Consider the following 21834-nt stretch of genomic DNA (forward strand, 5'->3'; position numbering starts at 1 on the left):
TAACAAATAATTCTCTGTTGGTATTGTGTATTACTGATGTTGTAAGTTAGCATTAATTGCTAAAATCCACGTAATGACTGGAAATTGAAAAGTAACATTTTCCAGTCACTTGATGGTGGTGGTGGTGGTGGTGGTGGTGGTGGTGGTGGTGGTGGGGGGTGGGGAGTGGTGGGGGGGCTCAGTGGGCTCTTCCATGCCGCCCCCACCTGCCCTGACATAATTGGTCCATCCCTGGCACAACTCCTCATCTCCAAAGCCACCAAAAACTGTAACCTACCTTGTGTATTTTTCACTAATTGAAATGCCTAATGAGGTCCCAGGGGCTCCATCCCATTACCTCTGAGTTAATTAAAGCCTACGCCGCGTGCCAAACGGTGAATAAAGATGCAGTAAAAAGTGTGAGAGGAACAGGGAACCTGAGCAGGGTTCGGCATGCGGGGACGAGGGTGACCTGCTTTTCTGTCATTGTTGTGGGACGCTGCACTCGGAGAAGGAGCATATGTCTGTTGTTATTTTTGTGTTTATTTTGGGCTTCACATTTTGATACCCCTGGATCAGGAGCTCATTTTCCACTGTGGTTAGCCTAATTCTGCTTTATTAAACATTAAAATCTGCCACCATCAGCAAGGTTTTTTATAATGATGATCCCTGTTAAGAACTGAAGCACAACTCTAGATTTAAAAAACGGCAGGTGTGTTGTAGACTTACTCTATGTGTGTGTGTGTGTGTGTGTGTGTGTGTGTGTGTGTGTGTGTGGCTGTAATACATTATAGGGCTCATTTAATCTTCTGCCCAACTCCTACAAAAGGCAGTCAGCCTTTTTGTTTTGCACTTCGGCCACTATTATGAGAACATTAAACTTGACCACATCACCTTGTTAAAGAAACCTTTTCTTGTGAAATGATGAATATATGGTTAAAGGACAAAAAGAGACATTTTTTTTTTTTTTACGAAACAATTCAAATGTTTATTTAACATGTCAAAGAAGGACACACACTCGTGAATTGGAAAGGCGGGCTGCAATTATTGGCCATTTCTATGACTTCAACTTAATACTAACATTAATTAGGGGTGTTGGCTAAAAAGAAGGTTTTTGTTCCTTTTTGTTTTTTTTATAAAGAAACGTTATGTACATTTGTTCTTTTATACAAGAAGTTCATTGGATAAATGCATCAAAAAAAAAAGAAACCAGTTCTGCAGTAAACTTTACAAAAAATACATTTTTGTTTTTCATTGAGAGATGTAGAAAAGGAGACAGTCAAATATTGACCAATAATATTTCTTCCTTTTCATTATTTAGAAAAAAAAACTTGTTCTAATACCTATGTAAAAGAAAAGCAATATACAGCACATTAAATGAGAGAAAAATTGCCTTTGTGGATTCATTCGCTTTGTTTGGTAACCAGGGAGAGCGGCTGTGACTGGAACAAGGCATGATGGGAGTGAAGGGCAGCCTGATGGAAGGGAGAAGGCGGGGAAAGCATGGAGTGATGCAGGGAGGTGAAGGGGATCGGCCGGCTGAGGATGGGAGTAGTCGAATGGCTACCTGAAGTACCAATGGGGATGGATATGGCAGGTTGGGATGAGGAGGAGGAGGAGGAGGAAGAGGAGGATGTGGATCCAGATGCTTTCCCAGGTAGGGAGAAGTGATAGTGCATGCGTCCCTCTGGTTTGGTGGTGAGCGATAGCGGCTGAGCCTGCTCCGAGTGTGTGGCAGCGGGAGCAGCAGGGGAGGCCAGAGCGGCAGAGGGAGTGGCTGGGGAGTCCAGCATGCTGCCGTGAGACGATGCGGGGCTGTCACACATCTTCTCCGAGGGCAGGTACTGCACGCACTGCTTCTTGCTTCTGATGGAGAAGTCTGAAAGGAGAAGAGAAGAAGCTGAATTATGGATCTGCTGCCGGCTACAAATCTGGTTCATGTCCCTCAATGCTGCTTGATGACAGAAGTGAGCGAGTGATTATTAAAACGGTGAAGACAAAGGTGGTGAAAGCTGTGAAACACACCGTGTTAAAATCAACTTGGACTCACAGTACAACAGGGAAAGGGAAACAGAATGTTTGACAGATTCAGATGGTATGCATTCACGGTGCAAAAAAAAAAAAAAAAAACACGACACACTACATTAAAACGTGCATTGAAGTGTGGAACGTTCTCTTTGTTTTGGCGGATTACCATGTTCTCTCTGTCGCAACCCAACACACATACCTGCCACTATTAGCACTGAACCTCATAAGCTGCTTGTCAGAGTACAGAAGCAGGGAAAGAAGTTAGTAAGTGTATGTTAGGGAAAGAATGCGTGCAGAAAACGGTTGATAAAAATAACAGAATAAAGGTGCAGGGCCAAAGTTTGCAGAGGAAAATAAAGCTCTCAGTGTAGTTTAAACAGTTTCTCTCTCTTTGAGCAGTTTGTAAAATAAATAGAAGTGGTCAAAAGGAAAGGGCCTCTTACCTTCTGGTTTGGAGTCGGGTTTATTATCTCTCTTCCTCTTTTTCCGCTTTCCCTGCACAGATAACACAATGTTGTTAAAAATTGTTACACAAAGTGAAAGTAAAAACCCTCTTTTTTTTTTTAAGTGTTGCAATCATATTTGGCTGATTCTATAGAGAACAAGAGAGTTTTAACTCACTTCCTCTCCTTATTTATAAAAGAGCTGATGATGGAAGTGTTACTCACGTAGTTGTCTCTTGCTGACCATCCTGGATAGAGCTGGGAGTGCAGTTGCCGCTCTTTTCTGGCTAGCTCGTAGTATTTGGCTTGTTCCTCTCTCGACAGGGAATGCCACTGTGGACACAGAAAGAGGACATCAAAGGATTGTTAGGCACACATGCACACATATATCTGAGTGTATTGTAGACTCAAAGGCACATCTGTGTCACTGCCACTTACCCGTCTTCCCAGAATCTGGTTGATGGCGGCGCTCTCTTTCAGAGTGCACTCTGCCACTACTTTGGCTCTCATCTCCTTCATGTACAGCATGAAAGCATTCAGAGGTTTCTTGATATGAGGCCTCCTGTCTTCTTCTTTCTTTGGCGGAACGGGGGATTTCCTGCTAATCGGACACAGAATTAGATACTGTTAATAAGTGTGAAAAGTGAGGGTGGATTACAGCACACAAGAAGGAGTATTGTGCGCATTTTGATACACCATTTTAGTTGTTCTTACGCATGCATTGAGGGGCTTATGTTGTCACCGCTGGGCTCCTGTTTGATGGCCGGGGAGACGATAGCAGGATGGGGAATGCCGGTCTGGTGGAGGCTGTGAGGAGGCGGAGTCACCATGTGAGGGGAGAAGCGGCTGGACACCAAACTGAGGGGGCAAAAGAAAGCAACTTTTAAAAGTCTGTTTTTTCAGTGAACGTCTATTAACCTGACAAAGTTCAACTAACTTTGCACACAGCTGCCCTGCCTTGCCCTGAGGGTAAAACTCGATGTGCCTGCTGCATCCGTCTAGACTAAATTCACACTCGTACAATGAGGGAAATGCTTGCTTTTTGTTCAAATAAAGACTTTTACAAAAGCTCTTTTATTCAGCTATGGCTGGAGAAAAAGTTGAGTGTGTTGTTACCATGGTGATAGCATGGCCGTGACACCTGAAACCACTTTCCTAACCACGATCCTGACCGCGGAGAGCTTTCTGACGGCCGTCCAAAAGAACACCTTCACAAAGTGTCTCTCTCTCTACTTCCAATTATTAATACAAAGGAGCGTTGTCATGAACAATGTGGGAAATTAGGCTCCATATGCCTCTATCACACACTGGAGTGAACGGAAAATAACTCTCAATCTGAAACTATCACACACTGTCATGAGACAGAAGGCACAATATGGCCTTGTACTCACATGAGGTGAGTCCAGTCATCTGTTTTACCTCATTTTACACTCAAGTGTTTACTTCTTTACAGAAATCTTCTGACTGCTTTAATCATCAAACACAACCATGCGTGTCCTGAGACAGAAATATACCTTGTTTTGATCTCACTGAATAGAAACTGAAACTTTAACAAATAGTGGAACTACAAAAAGTCTGATTAAACATCTGCAATTTAGAACCGATATTTGCCTTTTTTCCCTCCTCCTTTACAACACTCAATAATTCATGTTGTATAAACAAGGAGGGGCCATACCAATCCCTTGGTATTGAACCTAAAGCAACTATATCTGTAAACATCCAGCTTAGTCCCTGATGAGTAACTGAATGCGGCTCCAAGTGATGGCACAATTTCAGGCTCCACATTTTGATAAACAAAGCTCCCATCAGCATTCATGTAATGGAGTCTTATGTATCCAAACCATGTTTTTGCTATAATATTTCCTTCTCTTATTTCTCTAGTATTTAAGTCATATCGTATTCAGGCTGTTAACCACATAATTGTCAGAAATAAAGCAGCTACTTTTGTTTGTTTTTTTAAAGATTTATTTTAGGGTTTTTTGCCTTTAATTAGATAGGACAGGGGATAGAGTAAGAAATTGAGAGCAAGAGCAAGAGAGAGGTAATGTCATGCGGGAAAGGAGCCAGAGTTTGGACTAGAACACGGGTCTCCAGCTTTGGAGGACTACAGCCTCCGTACATGGAGTGCTACCCAACTGAAGCTTTCTTTTTGTGTTACATTGCCTGCTGTTAGCCATGACAATATTCCGATTGATGTCATATCTGGCATGCACTTAATTGGATGCATTGAATAGTTTAAAAAGAAAAAGGAGCTATGATCATGTACGTATGTTCATGGTCGTAGAGTCCGTCGCAGGATGGAGCTACACCTGCTATTGATCTCACAGAACCTTCTGAATATTTCCTCTCATGCCAACAGCGGAAGGCTCGCTACAAATCTTTTCTATTTGGAAAGAAGGCGAGAGAGTTAAGTCTGATGGGACTTGTAGGTTCAGATGAGCTTTGATTAGGCCTAATCGATTCTCAGCCCTTTCATCTCTGCACTGTGTATGTGTGTGTATGTATGTGTGTGTGTGTGTGTGTGTGTGTGTGTGTGTGTGTGTGTGTGTGTGTGTGTGTGTGTGTGTGTGTGTGTGTGTGTGTGTGTGTGTGTGTGTGTGTGTGTGTGTGTGTGTGTGTGTGTGTGTGTGGGGCTGAGATCATTGGCCTGACCACAAAAGTTTATCTTGGGGAGAAAAGACAGGAGCAAAGTTCTGAATGCTAATAGTGTGCTCTCTCTATTTAAGAAGCTGTACTTTTGAGCGGTAGACTTAGACACTGCTGATAGTCGATGACCTGATAATGTTTGACAGAAATGTAAAAAAAAAGCTGTTCTGACTAATAATGCCTAAAATGTTTATCAATGTCAAAAACAGAAGTTTAAACCTGCATACAGGCCATTCACTTAACCACCTAGGGTTTAAAAAGGCAAGAAAAGAGCAGAAATTGAATTACAGCATGACATAAATAAGCAGATATTGTGTGTCACCCTTTGGGAGAGTCAGGGTGTTACTGAACTTAATCCGCTCACCTGGACATGGATGCATTCATGGCTAGCGCTGGATAGGGGTGACGGAATCCTCCCGGAGGGATGGAGTACATGTGCTGACCCTGCCTGAGAGACGGAGGGAGAGAGGGGGGGGGCAGAGGGAGACGGAGTGAGTGACAGCTGCTGTATGAGGTGAATCAAACCTACAAGCCCTAATCCTCTACTCATCAACTCAAATCCCCTGCTTGTGTAACCGTGTTGTCAACATGTATATGATGTATATGCATTTGTTTGCCTTTATGTACATGTAGTTTGATAGAATTAAAAAAATATCCTCCTTTTCACATTTTAGTTGAGATTATTCAAAATTATTATTTTCTATAATCTAACAAGCAGTTACCTGAGGTCAATCACTGAAAAAACAACACTGATTGGATGACATAAGTAATTTACGTGCAAGTGAGGTTGCAATATTTTGTTTGTTTCTTTTTCCAACAAAATCGTTAATAATAATAATTGACAACTGTGAATTAAATTAACTTACTGTGGCATGAGCCAGCCCAGAGGGTGTGCGATGGAGCCGACAGCACCAGGAGACAGGGGATAGTATGGAGAGAGCTCCGATGGGTGAGGTGTCCGAGGGATACCTGCGGGTGCCACAGACAAAGGAAACCAGCTTTTAAAATGAAGCACATTTCAACACATGCAAAGAAAAACATGGAACTGCTCTGTCAAGATGTGCTGTTATCTTTGCTATTATTGTCAAGCTATACTTAAATCCTATGCTATGAGTGTGTGTTTCAAAGCTAGTTTAGCAGCCATGGTTAATTCATTTTGCTGATTTGAATAGTAACCATGTTACAAGGGGGAGAAGGAAAAAACACATTTTTATCCACACTTTTTTTTCTAAATCTTGTGAAACTCATGGGTGAGTGTCCCTTTGTATACTTTTTCTAACATGGTGATAAGTGGCTACTATTTGAATTACCTGAATGCTGTACTTGACATTTGACCATATCATTTTTTTGCACTGATAACTGTTTTCATGTTGAATATCACTTTAAGAGCTTTTGTAAAGTCCAGCTCTAAATCTTTACCTGTCTTTGGGTCGAGGATCTCCGGGGAGAGGTGTGATGGTGGCGTGCCGGGGGAGAAGTGTTCATTGCTGTACGTGATGAGGGGTGTCAGCGGGTGCACGTGATGGGCGTGCTGCACCACGGGGACTTTATTGGACTGTTGGTGAAAAAGAAAAGGAACAGAAGAAAGAACGTAAATGAATGAGCAGGAAGAGACCAATGTGCAACAAGTATCTTACAACATTCAAAGCAGAGCGATCAATCAAAGTATGTATCTGTGCACAAGATATATGTGGGTCATTGTAGAGGAGAAATGCAGGGCAGTAAACAGGCCATCATGACTGAATGCCCTCCACGGTAAACATCACAGTCTGTGCATGTGACCGGCCCTGTGATGCAATCTGGACCAGCACCAAGCAACACTAAAAAAGGCTGTGCAGACACATGCCAAGACCATTACGGCCATTTAGCAGAGGAGAGAACTGTTTGTTCAATCCAACAAGAAAAACAACGGTGCCACCGAGTCCAAAAGTCACACCAGCGAGCCACAAACAAACAAAATCACACTATGGCAAACTGAGCAGCCATAAACAAGAGGAGACATCATCTCCCACTCTGTCTGACACCCAGAGGTGGATTCAACTGGCATGTTATAAGACACTAAAGACACTTGACTTTCTTTACAGTTTTAGATGAATTGTGTCTATGATGATGATGGTAAAGACAATGATAATAATAATAATAATAATAATAATAATAACCAACTTTCACTAGGCCTCACACAGCCTCATAGTCATTTCCCCCGGCTGCCGCGCTGAATGGAGCACTTGTTGGCTCGACTTGTCACATAGGAGGGTCAAGGGATGGGGGGGGGGCTGGGGGGAGAAAGGAGTCTTGTTCCTCTAGGCTAACCTTTCTTCAATATCCCTACCCAACCCCCTCCTCAACCCTCGTCTCTCTCCAATGTGGTCTGCTCGGGAACAAGGTTTGTATTGAGACTTCTGTACACTCTCCTGCTTCATGCTGCTCAGAATTGTTCCAAATCTTACCTTCTTTTCCTGCCACTTAAAAAAAAATGAAGTCCAACCTTTTCCTCCTTTTTAAATCTTTAGCAAATTGGTTCTCCCTGGTTTAAAGCACGCTTTGATTCTGCTAATGCCAGATGGAGTGAGGAAAATATTTACCGGTGTTAAACATGGCTATATTAAGATCACTTTGCTCTCTTGGTTTATCCAGACTCGGAGCATACGAGGTCAAAGCGTGTGAAGATGTGCAGAGAACACAATTCAACGCAGCAGCACAGAAAAGGCTTTGATAAAGCTTCATGGCAGAAATAGTGTTGACTTGCTGGGTTTGAAATCCCAGGTCCCTCATGTCATGTATATTTGAGTTGTGCTTTGTTGTTCGACTTGGTGTACAATATGCCTGAGTTTTCCCTATATTGTGAGGGCTGCTCGAGACCTCTAGACCTGGGTGCCAACACATTTTGGGAAGCACTTCAGTGAGAATTTAAAATGATCTCTATTAATTATTCATATCCTGGAATACACCAATCCTGCGCTCTAAACATATTTCTAAGTTTGAAGGCACTAGTTATGACTATGGCACCAGAATATGAAGAAAAATGGAGTTTGCAGGTTGCACATGTGCAAAACTATCCTGATCTTTTTCCAACCTGCCAGAATTTGTCCGTTAGGAATAAAGATGGCTAATTCATCCAGAAAAATTCCTCTTTTTAATGGGAACATTTGAGAATTAAATCATATTTTATCATCATAAAACAAATCAAAAATCTAAAAAGTTCTCCAGACCTCTCAAATATAACATGTGGTTTTGTAAAATCATGACTTTAAACTAAACATTCATGTATCAATGCCTTCTTTCACCCCGCCTCATGTGTGGGGGTTATATTCCTGAGGCCCATGACAGCTTCATACGTCTGGTTTCATGAGTGTAATAAGGAAACCACAAGGAACATGAGCCGTGTTTTAAATATAAACAACATCTACGTGATAGGACAGATAAGGGGCAACCTGGAACCAGATGGTATCTCCATCCACAGACAGAAATCATGCTCTCAACATAGAAGGGCTTATTGCAAACATGTCTGCAGCCATGCATAACTCTCAGCTAGCAAGTGAAAACACCCAGAGCAGGTTTAAGAGAGATTAGACATAGCAAGAGGAGGTTTAAAGGGTAAGAAATACAGGAAAGGGTGCAGAGAAAAGATGTCTGTCTGTAAAGAGGGTTTGAGAGTAAAAAGGCCGAGGTGGCAGCACCTCGTCTGGCTGTCCAACTTGGAACGGCGCTAAGAAAAGCACAGTCCTTGGTCAATGTGGGTGGAGGGGTGGATTTCATTCAAGCAAACATGTTTTTGGATCCTGCACATCTGAATTGAATTACTAGGCAAACAGCCGATGGGGAAGAGAGCTTAGAACAAACTGAATAACCCCGCAGCTTTGTGTGTCTTTATGCTCGGTGATTCTGGGTGGGAGGCTCAGAGGCCTTTCAAAACTCCAGGAAAGACAGGCTGAAAAGAATGCCTGGCATGCTGAGAAATCCAAGCCTTGTTTGTCAACGCCAACAGGAAGCGGACGTGAGAGAGAGAGAGGGGAACTGACCGTGTCGTATGTCTTTAAAATCAACGGCTCCAAAAAGTATGCCATTCATCACAGACAACGTGAGCTTTACGTCTGGTCAACGCCTCTGAAAAGGTCAATGTCTGTAATATTCCAGCTTGAAATAATACAAAAGCAGAAAGCGGCGTCATATTACCAGAGCTAGTGTCCCTGGGGGTCAATAAGTAAATCAGCAAAAGTCTCAATTTGTGGACACAAATACGGTCATATCTCACTGAGCTCTGGAGTGTTGATAAATAATTGAAAATGGACACAAATAAATCAACATTATTATCTGGTATCTTTTATAGTATCACGCACGCTTCTTGATCCTAAATGTGTACGTTTGAGAGTTTGCCCGGTATCAAAGCTCTTGTTCCTTATACCATTTCTGAAGAGGATCTCTTTCCTGCAGAGGCCCAGCAGGACTGCAGACCTCAGATCAGTATTCAGTTCAGTGCTCTCAAAGCCTTTGATTTCATGATGGATCCCGGTTGTTCACTGCCTAATGCAAAACGAGAAAATCTCTCCGGACTCCCAGTCAAAGGTCTGTCGACGGAATATGGGTCGAGAGCGAGCACATGTTTCGCACTGAGAGAAATAGAAAACAGCACATTTTCAATTCATATCTCACCTTTTGTTTGATTAATATCTCTACTTAAACTGTCGAATGGAATCGGAGAGTTGAAGATTGCACAAGCAGAAGGACAAAAAGGTATGTCAGGAATGCTCCTCCAGACCTGAACACTTGAATTCACTTAAACAGCCTGGTGAGTAAGTGACTTATGACACGCTGACAGGACCAGGTCCCTCTGTGCCTTGATTAGCCCAGACATAAACACAACACTGAAACAAAGAGAGCTTTTCTTCTGCACCTGTGAGGGAACATCAGCACATATTTGAGCCCTGATCTGATCAGTAAGTGACAGATGGACGGTAGCTTCGGTCAGTTCGACCTCATTTAAAAGTCACAGCTTGGTGTGATCCTGACTAACCATACTGGGCAGTGTAAAATAATGACACATAAGAGTTGAGGGAGAAATGACGAGTCAATGAAAAAAGTAAGAATTCTGCCCTGACATCATTATGAAGAGAGTGTTGATGAGTGTGAGTCGTTGTGTCGTTGAAGATGAGCATGTAAAGCACAAGGTTCAAATAGCAGAGACACCTTCACAAAATTCACTTCCATTGACTCACTTTTAATTTGCTTTCCTTTCCTTTTTTGTCATCTTTCCCTTCCTCTCCTCAAATATATTTCCCTTAAGTTAGCTCTTATCTCTTGCCCTGTCTCCTCTCCTCTCCTCTCCTCTCCTGTCCTCTCCTCTCCTCTCCTCTCCTGTCCTCTCCTCTCCTCTCCTCCTCTCCTCTCCTCTCCTCTCCTCTCCTCTCCTCTCCTCTCCTCTCCTCTCTGGTCCAGCTCGGTCACTCCTGATGTTCTGACAGGTTCCTGTACTGTATCACCAGGCCCTGCAGCCTCTTTGATGTATAATTCATGAAGAGGCAGACCTCTGAACACTGGAGCTTATACAGGGGTGGACATGTGTGTGTTCTGTGTGTGTATATATGGTTTGTTGTGGTGCGTTCACAGGAAGCATCTTCCCAGTCCTCCCACCACCACACCACCACCCTTACTAGCAAAAAGCAGTACCTAATGAATGTTAAACAAACCTGTGTGTTGAATAATTGAGGATCCCAGGCCAGAGTGGGCTATGATTAGCATACAGGCCTTATGGACCCAATCTGCACAGTGACACCATTGGTCTTTGCCTGGACTTTCTACCTGCTCAATACTCTGATTTTTATTTTACATGCACTTAGCTTGTTGCCAAAATTACTAGTGATGTCAAAGCAATTTTTATCCACTGTATTATTACATCATCTCTGCAGCTAGATGTAGGAATGTGAGATGCTATCATTCCAGAAAAATCTAAATAACATTGTTTTAAGTGGCAGCTCGCTAATGGAAGGCTATTAATCTGCAGAGCTGCTCGCTGTGCAGGTCTTTGAATGAATAGACTGTAATCAGTCAGCTAACATCAAGCACAGTTGACATTGTATGTAAGATATAAGACATACATGTGGCTACAAGCAGGACCTGACAGATATTCCAAACCGTGCCAGACCATCAGAAAAACAAAACAACACTGTCAGATTTAACATATGCGTGCAGAATGACTGCAGGAGCACGGGTCTGCAGCAGGAGTCCCTGCTGGTGTCTCCCGTCCTCTGGTCTCTCTCTCTGTGGCTCCTCTTGGCCCTGGGCAGTAATCCCTGGCCCCCCGTGTGTGCCCATCCGCTCCCCCTGCTCTCATTAGTGCAGTGTGGGGACCTGGGGAGCCTGCAGGCCTGGGGAGCCAGCTTGCTGCTCCCCTCCCACTCTCTCTCTCTCTCTCTCTCCTCCTCGGCTGAAGTAATGAGCACATAATCAGCCTGGCTCCCTGTCAGCAGCAGCACAGCAGAGGGGCATGTGGGCTCCTGGCCCAGAGTGGGGGGTAAGGCCACAGCAGGGTATTTCGCTCTCTATCCTCTGTGCACCAGGGTTCACTGTGCCTGCTATTAGAGCTTCCCAGCACACATCAAATGACCCTCTACCACAGGTCAGCAGATCAAGCATGGCAACTTCCTCCTTTAGTTTACATACTGAAAGCTGTTACTCTCAATGAACTTTCAAAGATGGAAAAGTAACTTCAACCAAATAAAGTAACCATAGTCTTTTTCTGCAACTAAGGGTGTTTCATTTGGGGTGTTTGGACTGTGCCTGCCTTCACTACAGCTGTGCAATTCAGCTCTTTTCTCCATTTGAAAGTAAAATGGTTGATTTTAATTTAAAATCATGACACAAAGAAGCGTCTTTGTGTGCTAACAACTATGTAAATGAGCCAATATAAAGGATTTAAAGTGCATTCAGGTAAAGTCCTTTCAAAATTAAAAAAAAAGGAAATATTTAAGGAAACCAGAGTGAAGTTATTTATCCGAACAACATTTCTGTAAGAATACGGCTTGATCCTCTTCGTTTCTGGTGTGATGATATCAAAAAAGACATAAGGGCCGACCACCAACAGAAAAGCAAAGACACACAAGAAAAGTAGGAGCAACCAATAAAGGAACGGACAGAAAGCAGAAAACGTAACCTCAGTCGACGTGCTTTCATTTCCTTTAAATCCAACTGTTAATATTGCACTCATTCTTTTGACCTTTTCTCTCAATTCTGCCTCACAGCTCTTTAGTGTAACACGTTCGCTGTATTACTTCGAGGGAGTTTTCTGCAACAAGTCTGCAAACAGTAGCTGCTTTGTATCAGCAGGGTCAGCGACAGGTCAGCATTTATTCTAATAAAATATCTTTAATTGGTTCTATTGAGCCTTAAGTCAGTCCTGGATTCCCATGAGCAAACTCAGTCCCCTTAACAACAAGTTCCCTTTGACTGCACTCAATGAAGACGTTGTCATGTGCATCACTGCGATTATGTGATCCAGCAAATCAACCACAAGCTCAGAAAGCACGTCTAGCCAGGATATGTAAGGTCAAGCAGCTGAGACACAACAGCACTTTTTTTTTACTGAAGTGTAGGGATAGTGTTTTTTTTCCTGCTAAACATGCAGGCTTCCTGGGCCAGAAAGCGCCCTCATACAATCGAACAGGTGAGATGTTAGATTAACTCTCTGGGATTTATGTTGTCCAATGTTTTCAATCCTGAACACACACATCCCTCAGCAAAAAAAAAACCCACAAACCAAACAGGTCTGCTGAGGCCCCGCATTGTCTAACTGGAGTGAGACACCCTGATGACTACTTCACACCTGTGTGGGAAAGTTCAGGAACGACGAGGCGGTTCAAACTTGAGAGATTTACGACAGAGACTGAGTTATAGTGCTAAAGACAGACATGCTGATCAGCAGTTCAGCCTGTGGGTGCTGCGGGGCCTGTGTGTGGGTAAAAAGATGTACATGGATGGATGGGAACCAGAATATTTACATGAGCACAATGAACTCATTATAGTGAATAACTGCAGTATGGTGATCTCTTGATTAATGCCCTTATACAGTTTCCACTAAACGGTTTCCCCCAATAAGTTTACATGATTTGTTTGATAATTAGATGAATGTCCCGTAGGAAACAGCCGGGAGGAAACATCCTATTAGTGTGACAAAATAAGGATGGGGAGGCTGGGACACTGTTGGTGTTCTCAGTCATGAATTGATTAAGCTCAAGATTGAACTTATTTTGTGTTTTTGAAATTTGACATAACTTCTTTCACTTCTTCAAAAATACAAATCGTGTTTTCAAACCTTTCTGCCTCCATATTTGATCCTTACTGTTTGCTTTGAAGATGTAATCACAGTTTGTTTTTTTTGGCTTGATCTTGTAAAAAAAGAGACGTTTTTTTGATGGATTTGTTTTTCCAGCAGTATCTACTTACTAAATGTCCTGGTGTAGGAGAACGGGAGTCTTTCAATCCTGCAGATCCAGGGACATCCAGAATAGGCCATTTCATCTGCAGGTACTGTGGGTGAGAGGAAAATAAAGAATCTTTAGATAAAAACGGAAACAAAAAAACATTCAGACTCAAAGCTATTGTAAAGAAGTGATGGCTTGTGTCAACCTTGGCGATCCCTGTTGACAAACCAATATAATGTAAGTCACTCTGTAGATCTTTGCTGTCAACATTTTAATAAAGACATTTCTGGTCTGCTTTGTGTGACTCAACTCATCTGACACTGATGCTGCAAGCATTGAAAATCATATTAAGAACAAGTCTTACTCCCTTTTGTTCCATTTGCATTTTTAGGTCATTTAGAGGTTTTAGTATTTCAGTCTGTTTTATGTGAAATTAACCCCACCCCCCCCACCACCTAACAAACCAATACATGAATACAAAATTTTAACAAAATGCATTGAAAGGAATGTCCAATACACAGAATAAAAAACTGACACTCCGACTCTTATTTTGAAATCCTCTCATTCTGATTCTATAACTTTACCGTTACTATGCAGTGAGGACTGAAACTTTTCCTGCAGTGTGTAACAGTGGTATGAACGTTGTCAAGCCCGCAGAGGTCTGCAGCAGACACCTGTACGAGACCCACATTACCGCTGGAGTCAGACAGTGAGTTTTGGCACAGGGAAGAGCAGGCAGAGCGATGTGAACACAGCGGACTGGTGGACGACTGTGAAATTGCCGTTTGTCAAGGAAAAACAAGAGGCCAGCTGTGGGCGCCCATCGTCGAGCGGGTGGGAAGAGACAGCTGGAAGGAAGCTGCATGTACAGAGCAGCAAATTCAACGCTAACTCCTGTCAGTCCGTCTCAATTGGTTTGGCCTTTTGACCAGCAAAATAGCCCCCTCCCACTTTTAGATATACTATTTCTCCACATAGGTATTAAAGTTATCAGAAAGGGTTGTGCAAATGTTTGTTTAGCCTCTTTTATTCTCACACTTTGCAAAGATTTCCAACATATTCCTACTGCTGCTGTGCCATGTTAGCTGTGTACTGCAGGAATTTTTTTTCCAATGATTTACTGCTTGATACAACGAGCTGAGCATGTTTTTTTTTTGTCCTCAAGCAATGGAGATAGCATGAAGCCAGAGCTCTGAAAGCACGGCTCGACCATCTGGTTTATGAATCAGTTTAAATACCGGACACTGCAGCTTGTCATGCATGTGGATTTTTCTCCCTGGTGCAGTTTCAAATTAATTAAAAAAAGGTTTTATACCATAGGTTATGTTACGCTCATCCAGCCCCATGTTGGGTAGTTCTTTATTTAAGATGCCTTTTGGGTGCGGAAGTGTGTTATGGGTTATAAATTCAGCCTTTAAGAGGCTATTGCAAAAGCCTTAGCATGCATCCTCTGTTATCATTCTACAGCGTATACTAAGGTTTTTATTTACATAGCGCTGCCCTTATGAATTCCTGTGTACAAACAGTCTGACGTCCGCCCAGAGCAAACATCTGACTAATGGAAAAGACAAGAAATAGTCCCTGACACTTTTTTAAAAAATGACTGAGAGACACAGTTAAAGAATATATGCAAAGCCTTGTCTACTATTCAAAAGTTGCTGCAGGATAAATGATGACAAACAAGCAAACTGGAGGAGTCATGCATTCAGGTTGTGATTTTTAAAACTTCATTCATCACTCTGGGTTTGTATGGAGGAAGGAAGCTTGGATGGCTGTGGGTTAAAAATGGAAAAGACATTATAGTAGGAGGGGGGAAAGGGAGAAGGGAAGCAGGGAAAAAAAACATTTTCAGGAATGAGTTTGTCGGAGCAGGCAGAGGGTATTGTTTCCTGACAGCTGGGGTCCAACAGAGCGCCGAGGCAGGGGGGAAGGGGACCCTTTTTCCCTTTCGAAAAGAGGGGGAATTCTTGGAGTTGACATCAGCCCTCTTCATTTTCACTATACTGCTCAGGGCTGAATCGCAGGTTCCAACTAATGGGCCCGAATCCATACAACTGTCAGGAGGCAGTTGCTTTTAGAGGCTGCTAGCTCCCTATTGAAACTTTCCTCTGCTGTGTGCAGGGCGCCTAATGAATGCTGCTCTCCGGAGAGAAAATCCAAAACAATGCAGTTTTCTCTGTCTAATCTGTGTCAATCATGAGTCCTTCCACAAATGAAACAAGCGCTATTGTGAGCGTTTGGTCTTGCCCCGGCTGTGCCCACCCCGGCTCTCCCATCCTATCCGTCCCTTTTTTGACAGCTTCTGCCAGGACGGAGGAACATGCCCCCAGGCGCTATTTTTTTTTAGCGTCTACTTTTCTTTTTAATTGCCGGTGTGCCCTGTGGAAAAACTGTTCACACACTTTCCTGAAACACAGAGCCAGGTAATGCCAGCCGCTCACTGTCACATTAGGTGCTAGCAGCACAACGCTCGCTAACACATGAGAGCGAGAAATAGAGAGAGAGAAAGAGAGAGAGGGAGGGTGTTCTGGTCTGCGAGGTGTTTCAGGAAACAAAAGGCGAGGAATTGTTGGCCATGCTGCTCTGCAGAAACTTTCTCAGTGTTACAGTGAAAAAAAAAAACAAGGGAAGTGTAAGGAAAAAGTTTGAATGAGAGCCAGTACTTCAATTCGAAGATTCAAATAGTTATGACATGGCTTAAGTCATATTCATTGTTTTTAGAAGATTGAACTGGAGGTAGTTTAATATCAATGTAGCTGCAAGACATTTTGTAATGCTTTACACATGCCCTTATTTTATTGGAAACAAATACAGACATATGGTCGGGCCTGTTGCAATGTCTGCTTCAGCCTGGGAGCTGGGGGCTCTGCTAAATACACTCGGACTGAGTACTGAAGAAACCAAAGAGAAGTTTAGCTGATCCATTTCCGTCCCTCTCTAATTGTCTTCCAGCCCTCCCTGCTGCCTCCAACACTCAGAATAGACTTCAGTAGATTGTGCTACTTTTACAGGACCCAGATGCGACAAAGGTGGCAGTGATGCCGCTGAAATTTTCCAAAAAAGCTACACTGGAGCCCTTTGGTTTTTTGAACACAGAGAATGCGACATATGCTCTGGGGCATGTGGCCTGCCAGATCCGGGTTCTAATTGTTACATTGCTCTCAGAGAGCACAGGAGAACTCAGCCAAGAGTCTTTGTCATCTCTGAAGTGTGTGGTGCCATACTGCAGACCAACATCAGAGCACGGAGAAGAGACAGATGTCTGGACATTTGCTGTCAAACTAAGTCAGACACGCTGCCAAAGGGGGAGAAAAAAGTTTGCTAGCAACTATCTGCCGCTTCCAGGGCCGCAGTGAGAAGTCGTAAAAAGTGTCATTCAAACTAAAAGTTAAGTCCGAATTAAAATTATAGAGAATTCAGCAAAAATAAAGAAATGTCCCAGATTTATATATATATCAAATATATGAACTCAGAAGCAGATATGTATCACTTTTACAATCCAAAACAAGTTTTCTTTCATGTTTTAGTGAATTGATTTAAGTCAATTAGTCAGACAAAGTCCAGCAGCAAATAAAAGAGCGAGCGTGTATGAAGTGGCAGCTCAGACAAGGCGTGTGTAATGGCATTGCCAAACTTGTGTTGAATAGTGAAGCAGCAGGAATGCCTCCATGGATCGCTCCAGCAGATAATGTCAATCACCCACTGTGTAGAGAACCCCTCCCAATTGTTTTCTTTTACCCCCCAACAGAAAACAAATGGGCCGCACAGCTTGCTGTTTGGCTGAGGTGTTAATTACCGTCCCCTGCCCATATGAACAGCAGCCTCAGACAATAGCCCTGTCAGACCCCCTGCACAACAGCCCCTCCCTGGTTTGCTCTGCTGATATCACCTGCTCATGCGGGGCCATTGACACCTCAACCTGATCTTTGCATGAAACACAATTACAGCCTCGGGGACAAAGACGATGTGATAAGCAGTCCCCGCCTTGTCTCAGAGTTTGCATTAAGGCTCATTGTTTGCCAACATTAGAAGCAATTACAGTGACAATTCTTAAGCAAACCTCTGCAGTCATTGTGCTAATTAGTGTGTAATTGATGGGGAAACGACAAGCGGCTCAGCCGGTCAGAGCCACAATGCACTATTGGGCCACTGCAAATTTTTCTGAATGGGGACCATGTCCTATTATCCGGTCCACTATGAAGTAAGTAGATTAGTCAGGGAGGAAGTTATTAATTAAAGCTATCTTAGAGGAGGTTAGAGAGAGAAAGACAGAATAAAAATATTGTTTTTATCCAGACAGACTGGATTGGTAAGAAATGTATTTCTTTTAACTGCATTTAGACGCTCTAGAGAAATCATCAGGCCGCAATACAACCTTGAAGAACTTCTGTTTTCCCTCTCTCAACTCATGCCTTGAATGCCATGTCTCTTGGTTTACATTATATCAAGCCAGAGAAGCCTGTTGGTCTTGTGGTGGAGATAGCATCCTGCTAATGGCGAGCACATTTGAAGTGTCCATTAGCCCATAGAGGAATGAAGTTAAGTGACTATGACAGGGGCACTCCCTCGGTTTGCCGGGCTTCTATTGTGACCTGCTTGGTCGTCCCGCACTCTTATTCACAGCCAGTAAAAAAACTGGGTCAAAGGTCAGACATCCAGAGTGCTGTGGTTTCTATGGCAACGTGGCCTATTAAGGCCAGGCTCATTGGCCTCTTAACATGCTCTTGTACACAAAAGAACTATTAGTGCAAAGAGGGGAGAGAGGAGAGTGAAGAGGGGAGGCAGCTCAGGGGAGGTCCTAACAACATCGAGCCAAGGTTTGTCCAAGATTTCCAAGATGGTCGACACTCATTCTGCAGTTCCAATCACGGCTATTTGATTAATACTTAGTTTCATTGGATCCATTAAGTGAAATTAATGTAATTTTTTATGTTTCGTCCAACCCAAAGAAATACATGCTCAGCATTGTAGCAGTAAGTCTGTTTTGTTCAAAGTTTTTCTAATCGACTTTAAAAAAAAGTGAACGAGCAATGGTGTCGTAAGACTTCCTCATGCATATTCTAAACAAGGCCAAACTAGCCATCAAACTGAGTTTATTTGAAACCTGGGAGTAAATTCACTGCTGTTTCAGTAATAAAGCAGCATTAACAGAACACAAGGTCAACACAGACCCCCCCCCCCCCCCCCCCAAGAAGCTTCTTTAACATTCTGTCCCACACACTGAGCTGCCACTTCAGCAGGAGTTTGCATTTTTGCAACTCAAGCAATTATTTGAATCAGGGTTTTTTTTCTTTCTTCCTTTTGCATGACATGATCCTGAGTTACTGCTTCCTGTATCCAGAGCTATAAGTGTGGCAGTGGAGTGCGAATGAAGCCGCCATTGTTCTTTTTCTGTCTTGCTGACTTTCTGCTACTTTATGTGATGCAGTTAAAGGAAAAGTTCCTCAGTCTAAGGCTGAAGTTTGGAATAAGTGAGTAATTCTGTTACACAGCACACCAGCAGGTCATATAAAACTCACTGTATAATTAGACACACAAGAAAATAATTATGCATCTGGTGAGAGCAAGGCCATCTCATAAAGACAGAGAGGAGGGTGCAAAGCTATTCAAGTCAATTATGTGAAGTCAGTTATGTGGTTTCCCGTACCTGGGAAATCTGCTTTCAATTGTGACGGAGAGCGCCGCTTAATGTCAGTGTGATCTGATGTCAGGACAAGCTTCACTCAAATGTCAGCGATAGGGTCCTTTCCTATGTCCTGTGGCATTGTTTGTCCAGGAACACAACTTTTTATTGTTTGGGGAGTAGCCTTGTTTCATTGAAGCACACAGCCGTAAACGTCTGTATAATTAACTCCAGAACACGAGGTGGTTAGCAGCGAGGGCTGGATGTTTACTGTAAAGCTCGACTAAGAAATCAAATGTGTGTGTCAAAGAGTAGGTGTTTGCACGTCCAGGACTACGCAAATGACACACAAGTGAGAGCTGAATTTTTCATTTATGACCAAACACAAATTGACTGGAGACAGCATGGGTTACCAATATAATACAGTGTTTCCTGCCAAGAGTTTTAGGAGGCAATAATACGTCCAGCATGAACCCCTCACACTAAACCAGGCAAATACCACAGCATGGTAATCACTCCAAACTCTCTGCATAGACACAAAAAAATATTTTTTCTCTTCATTTTCCAGATAAATATTTACCTCCGCCCTCAAAGAGTAAATTTGAGTGCGTCTGCTAAAAGTGTCTTTTTTTTCTGACAGGGCACAGTCGCTGATTGTATAGGATTTTTTTTTTTTCCAAGCTTTTCGTGGCTCTTTTTTTAAACTTCCTAAAAGCAGCTGACAGTGGAAGGAGAGGCAATGAGACATCTTGAAGGCAGAGCGTCAGAAAAACTGAGGTGGGCATAAGTGGGTGTAGCGTAGAAGGCAAGCGGGAGGGGGAAAAAAAAAAGGGCCTAAATTAAACACATTTGTTTCTGCTCTCACATACCACAAGTCTTATGAAAACAGAGGGCTGATTGTGTTCTCTCTGCAAGTCCACCCCTCCTCCTCTCTCTCTCTTCGACACCACCCAGCTCCACACCCCCACCGCCCTGTCCTGAGCAGCAGCACAATCCCCCCCACACGCTAACACGCACATACACACAAAACACACACACACACACACACACACACACACACACACACACACACACACACACACACACACACACACACACACACACACACACACACACACACAGCTGCCTGCAGATGCCTCCTGTGTTTGCTCTCCGAGTGCAGGCGCAAATCTCCAGGACTCGCAGACTTCTGGGCCCTGCCTCATCTCAGATTTTACTACCTGACATCCCTATCACCTCATTGCTAACCCCTCTCACTCCACTCTCTCCATCTCCTCTCCACCCTGCCCCTTTAGCTCTGCCCAAACAAACACACACATTCACACCCTGCAGATATGCACACACACTCTGCCCTGTTCCACAGAGACTGACATTCAGGATCACTATTGGAAACATAAGAAGAGATCCGAGAAAAGAAATGGTTTCATCTGCATATTGGAAGACCATATTGTCTTTCTCATTGCAATCAATCAATCAATCAATCTTTATATGTAAAGCGACAATTCATAACAAATGTTATCTCAAGATACTTAATAAAAAATGAATCTCATTTGAAATATAAAGCCAAGTATGTAACACAGGGTCTAACTGAATAAGTAATTCTAAACTTTCATGGGGTTTCACACAGCGCACAACTTACCACCATTACATTCCCAAGGATTAGTTATGCGCATTGTCAGACGACTGCAGGGAGGTCTGGACAGTCGCCAGAATCATTTTGTACCTGAAACATTTGTAAAAGTAATTTCTCCTGCAATGTACAGGCTTCATTTTCATCACACTGTGCGCAGTGATACTGAGCTTTAAGTCAAGAGAATGTGATAGGTGTGGCTGTAAATCCAATTCCTGTTCACATCCAGCGATTCTCCTGCATGTCTGAAACTTTCTAGAAGAATTAAGTTACGTGTGGGTTTTAAGGGCAGGAGGAAAACGTCTGAGAAGAATAATAAAAGTGTGATGAGGTTGGGTCAGGAGGTCCTCTATCTCATAAAGGTCTCTTGGACCGTGTACAAACACAAAAAAAGGAATGTCCTATCTGCAGAGACTGACATTTTTCCTTGTCCCTTGAATATTAAAGTAACATTTTTTGGTAAGAGTCAGTTATTTTCAAGGAACTAGCATTGATTATTTTAGCTGTTCCAGTTGCAATGTTGCAGAAAAATATCCTCCTAACACTAACCAGACCGAGAACTCAAGGCTGGACATGCTATTTAAAACAATATATACAGCTGTTGCGATCTTTCAGTTTCAATTCAGTCTAACGAGAACAGCAAGGTGATTACGATCTTGGGGCTGCTGTAAATATCAAATTCCCAGGGACAGAGTTTAGGAGGCCCCTTACAATTACACAGTTTTCAGGAATGCAGAGCATGAACCGCAGCAACATGGAGCTGAAGACAAAATGCTCACGTCCCATTTTGGACGTCGATCCCGTACCACGTGACAGAGAGAGAGATTACGGACAGCATTGAAAAAAAAGAGGGAAAGTTTATCTTTGTGGAAGTTATCTGTGAACCCCAAATCTGCCCCACATTACAACAAACTTCTTCACCATCTAAACTGCAAACTTCTGCAAACAATTAGTGTTAACCCCAGAACTGTAAGCTGCTCAGCGATAGAGAGAGAGAGAGAGAGAGAAAAGAGAAAGAGCAAGAGAACGAAGGGGGAGTGACTGGAGAAAGAGAGGGCTGCTTGTGCACAA

General features: G+C 43.0%; 1 protein-coding gene across 5 annotated transcripts in view; it reads right to left on the reverse strand.

The window, feature by feature from the left end:
- Positions 1 to 929: 929 nt before the first annotated feature.
- The window catches only part of tcf7l1b (transcription factor 7 like 1b), a 31690-nt gene continuing 10785 nt past the window's right edge, over positions 930 to 21834 (reverse strand). Inside the window, exons 4-13 of one of the 5 annotated variants that reach the window (XM_061037800.1) lie at positions 13533 to 13616; positions 6516 to 6651; positions 5963 to 6065; positions 5461 to 5544; positions 3165 to 3308; positions 2889 to 3051; positions 2676 to 2783; positions 2451 to 2502; positions 2207 to 2235; positions 1721 to 1858 (exon numbers count right to left, since the gene is read on the reverse strand). In XM_061037800.1, coding sequence (XP_060893783.1) covers positions 2216 to 2235; positions 2451 to 2502; positions 2676 to 2783; positions 2889 to 3051; positions 3165 to 3308; positions 5461 to 5544; positions 5963 to 6065; positions 6516 to 6651; positions 13533 to 13616 — 894 coding nt within the window. In that variant the 3' untranslated portion in view covers positions 1721 to 1858; positions 2207 to 2215. Of the gene's footprint in view, positions 1859 to 2206; positions 2236 to 2450; positions 2503 to 2675; positions 2784 to 2888; positions 3052 to 3164; positions 3309 to 5460; positions 5545 to 5962; positions 6066 to 6515; positions 6652 to 13532; positions 13617 to 21834 lie in introns of all 5 variants that reach the window. The other 4 variants (XM_061037799.1, XM_061037798.1, XM_061037794.1 and 1 more) reach the window with 4 other exon arrangements.

This window comes from Labrus mixtus, chromosome 5 (genome assembly GCF_963584025.1).
Source record: "Labrus mixtus chromosome 5, fLabMix1.1, whole genome shotgun sequence".
In the NCBI taxonomy this organism is placed as follows: domain Eukaryota; kingdom Metazoa; phylum Chordata; class Actinopteri; order Labriformes; family Labridae; genus Labrus; species Labrus mixtus.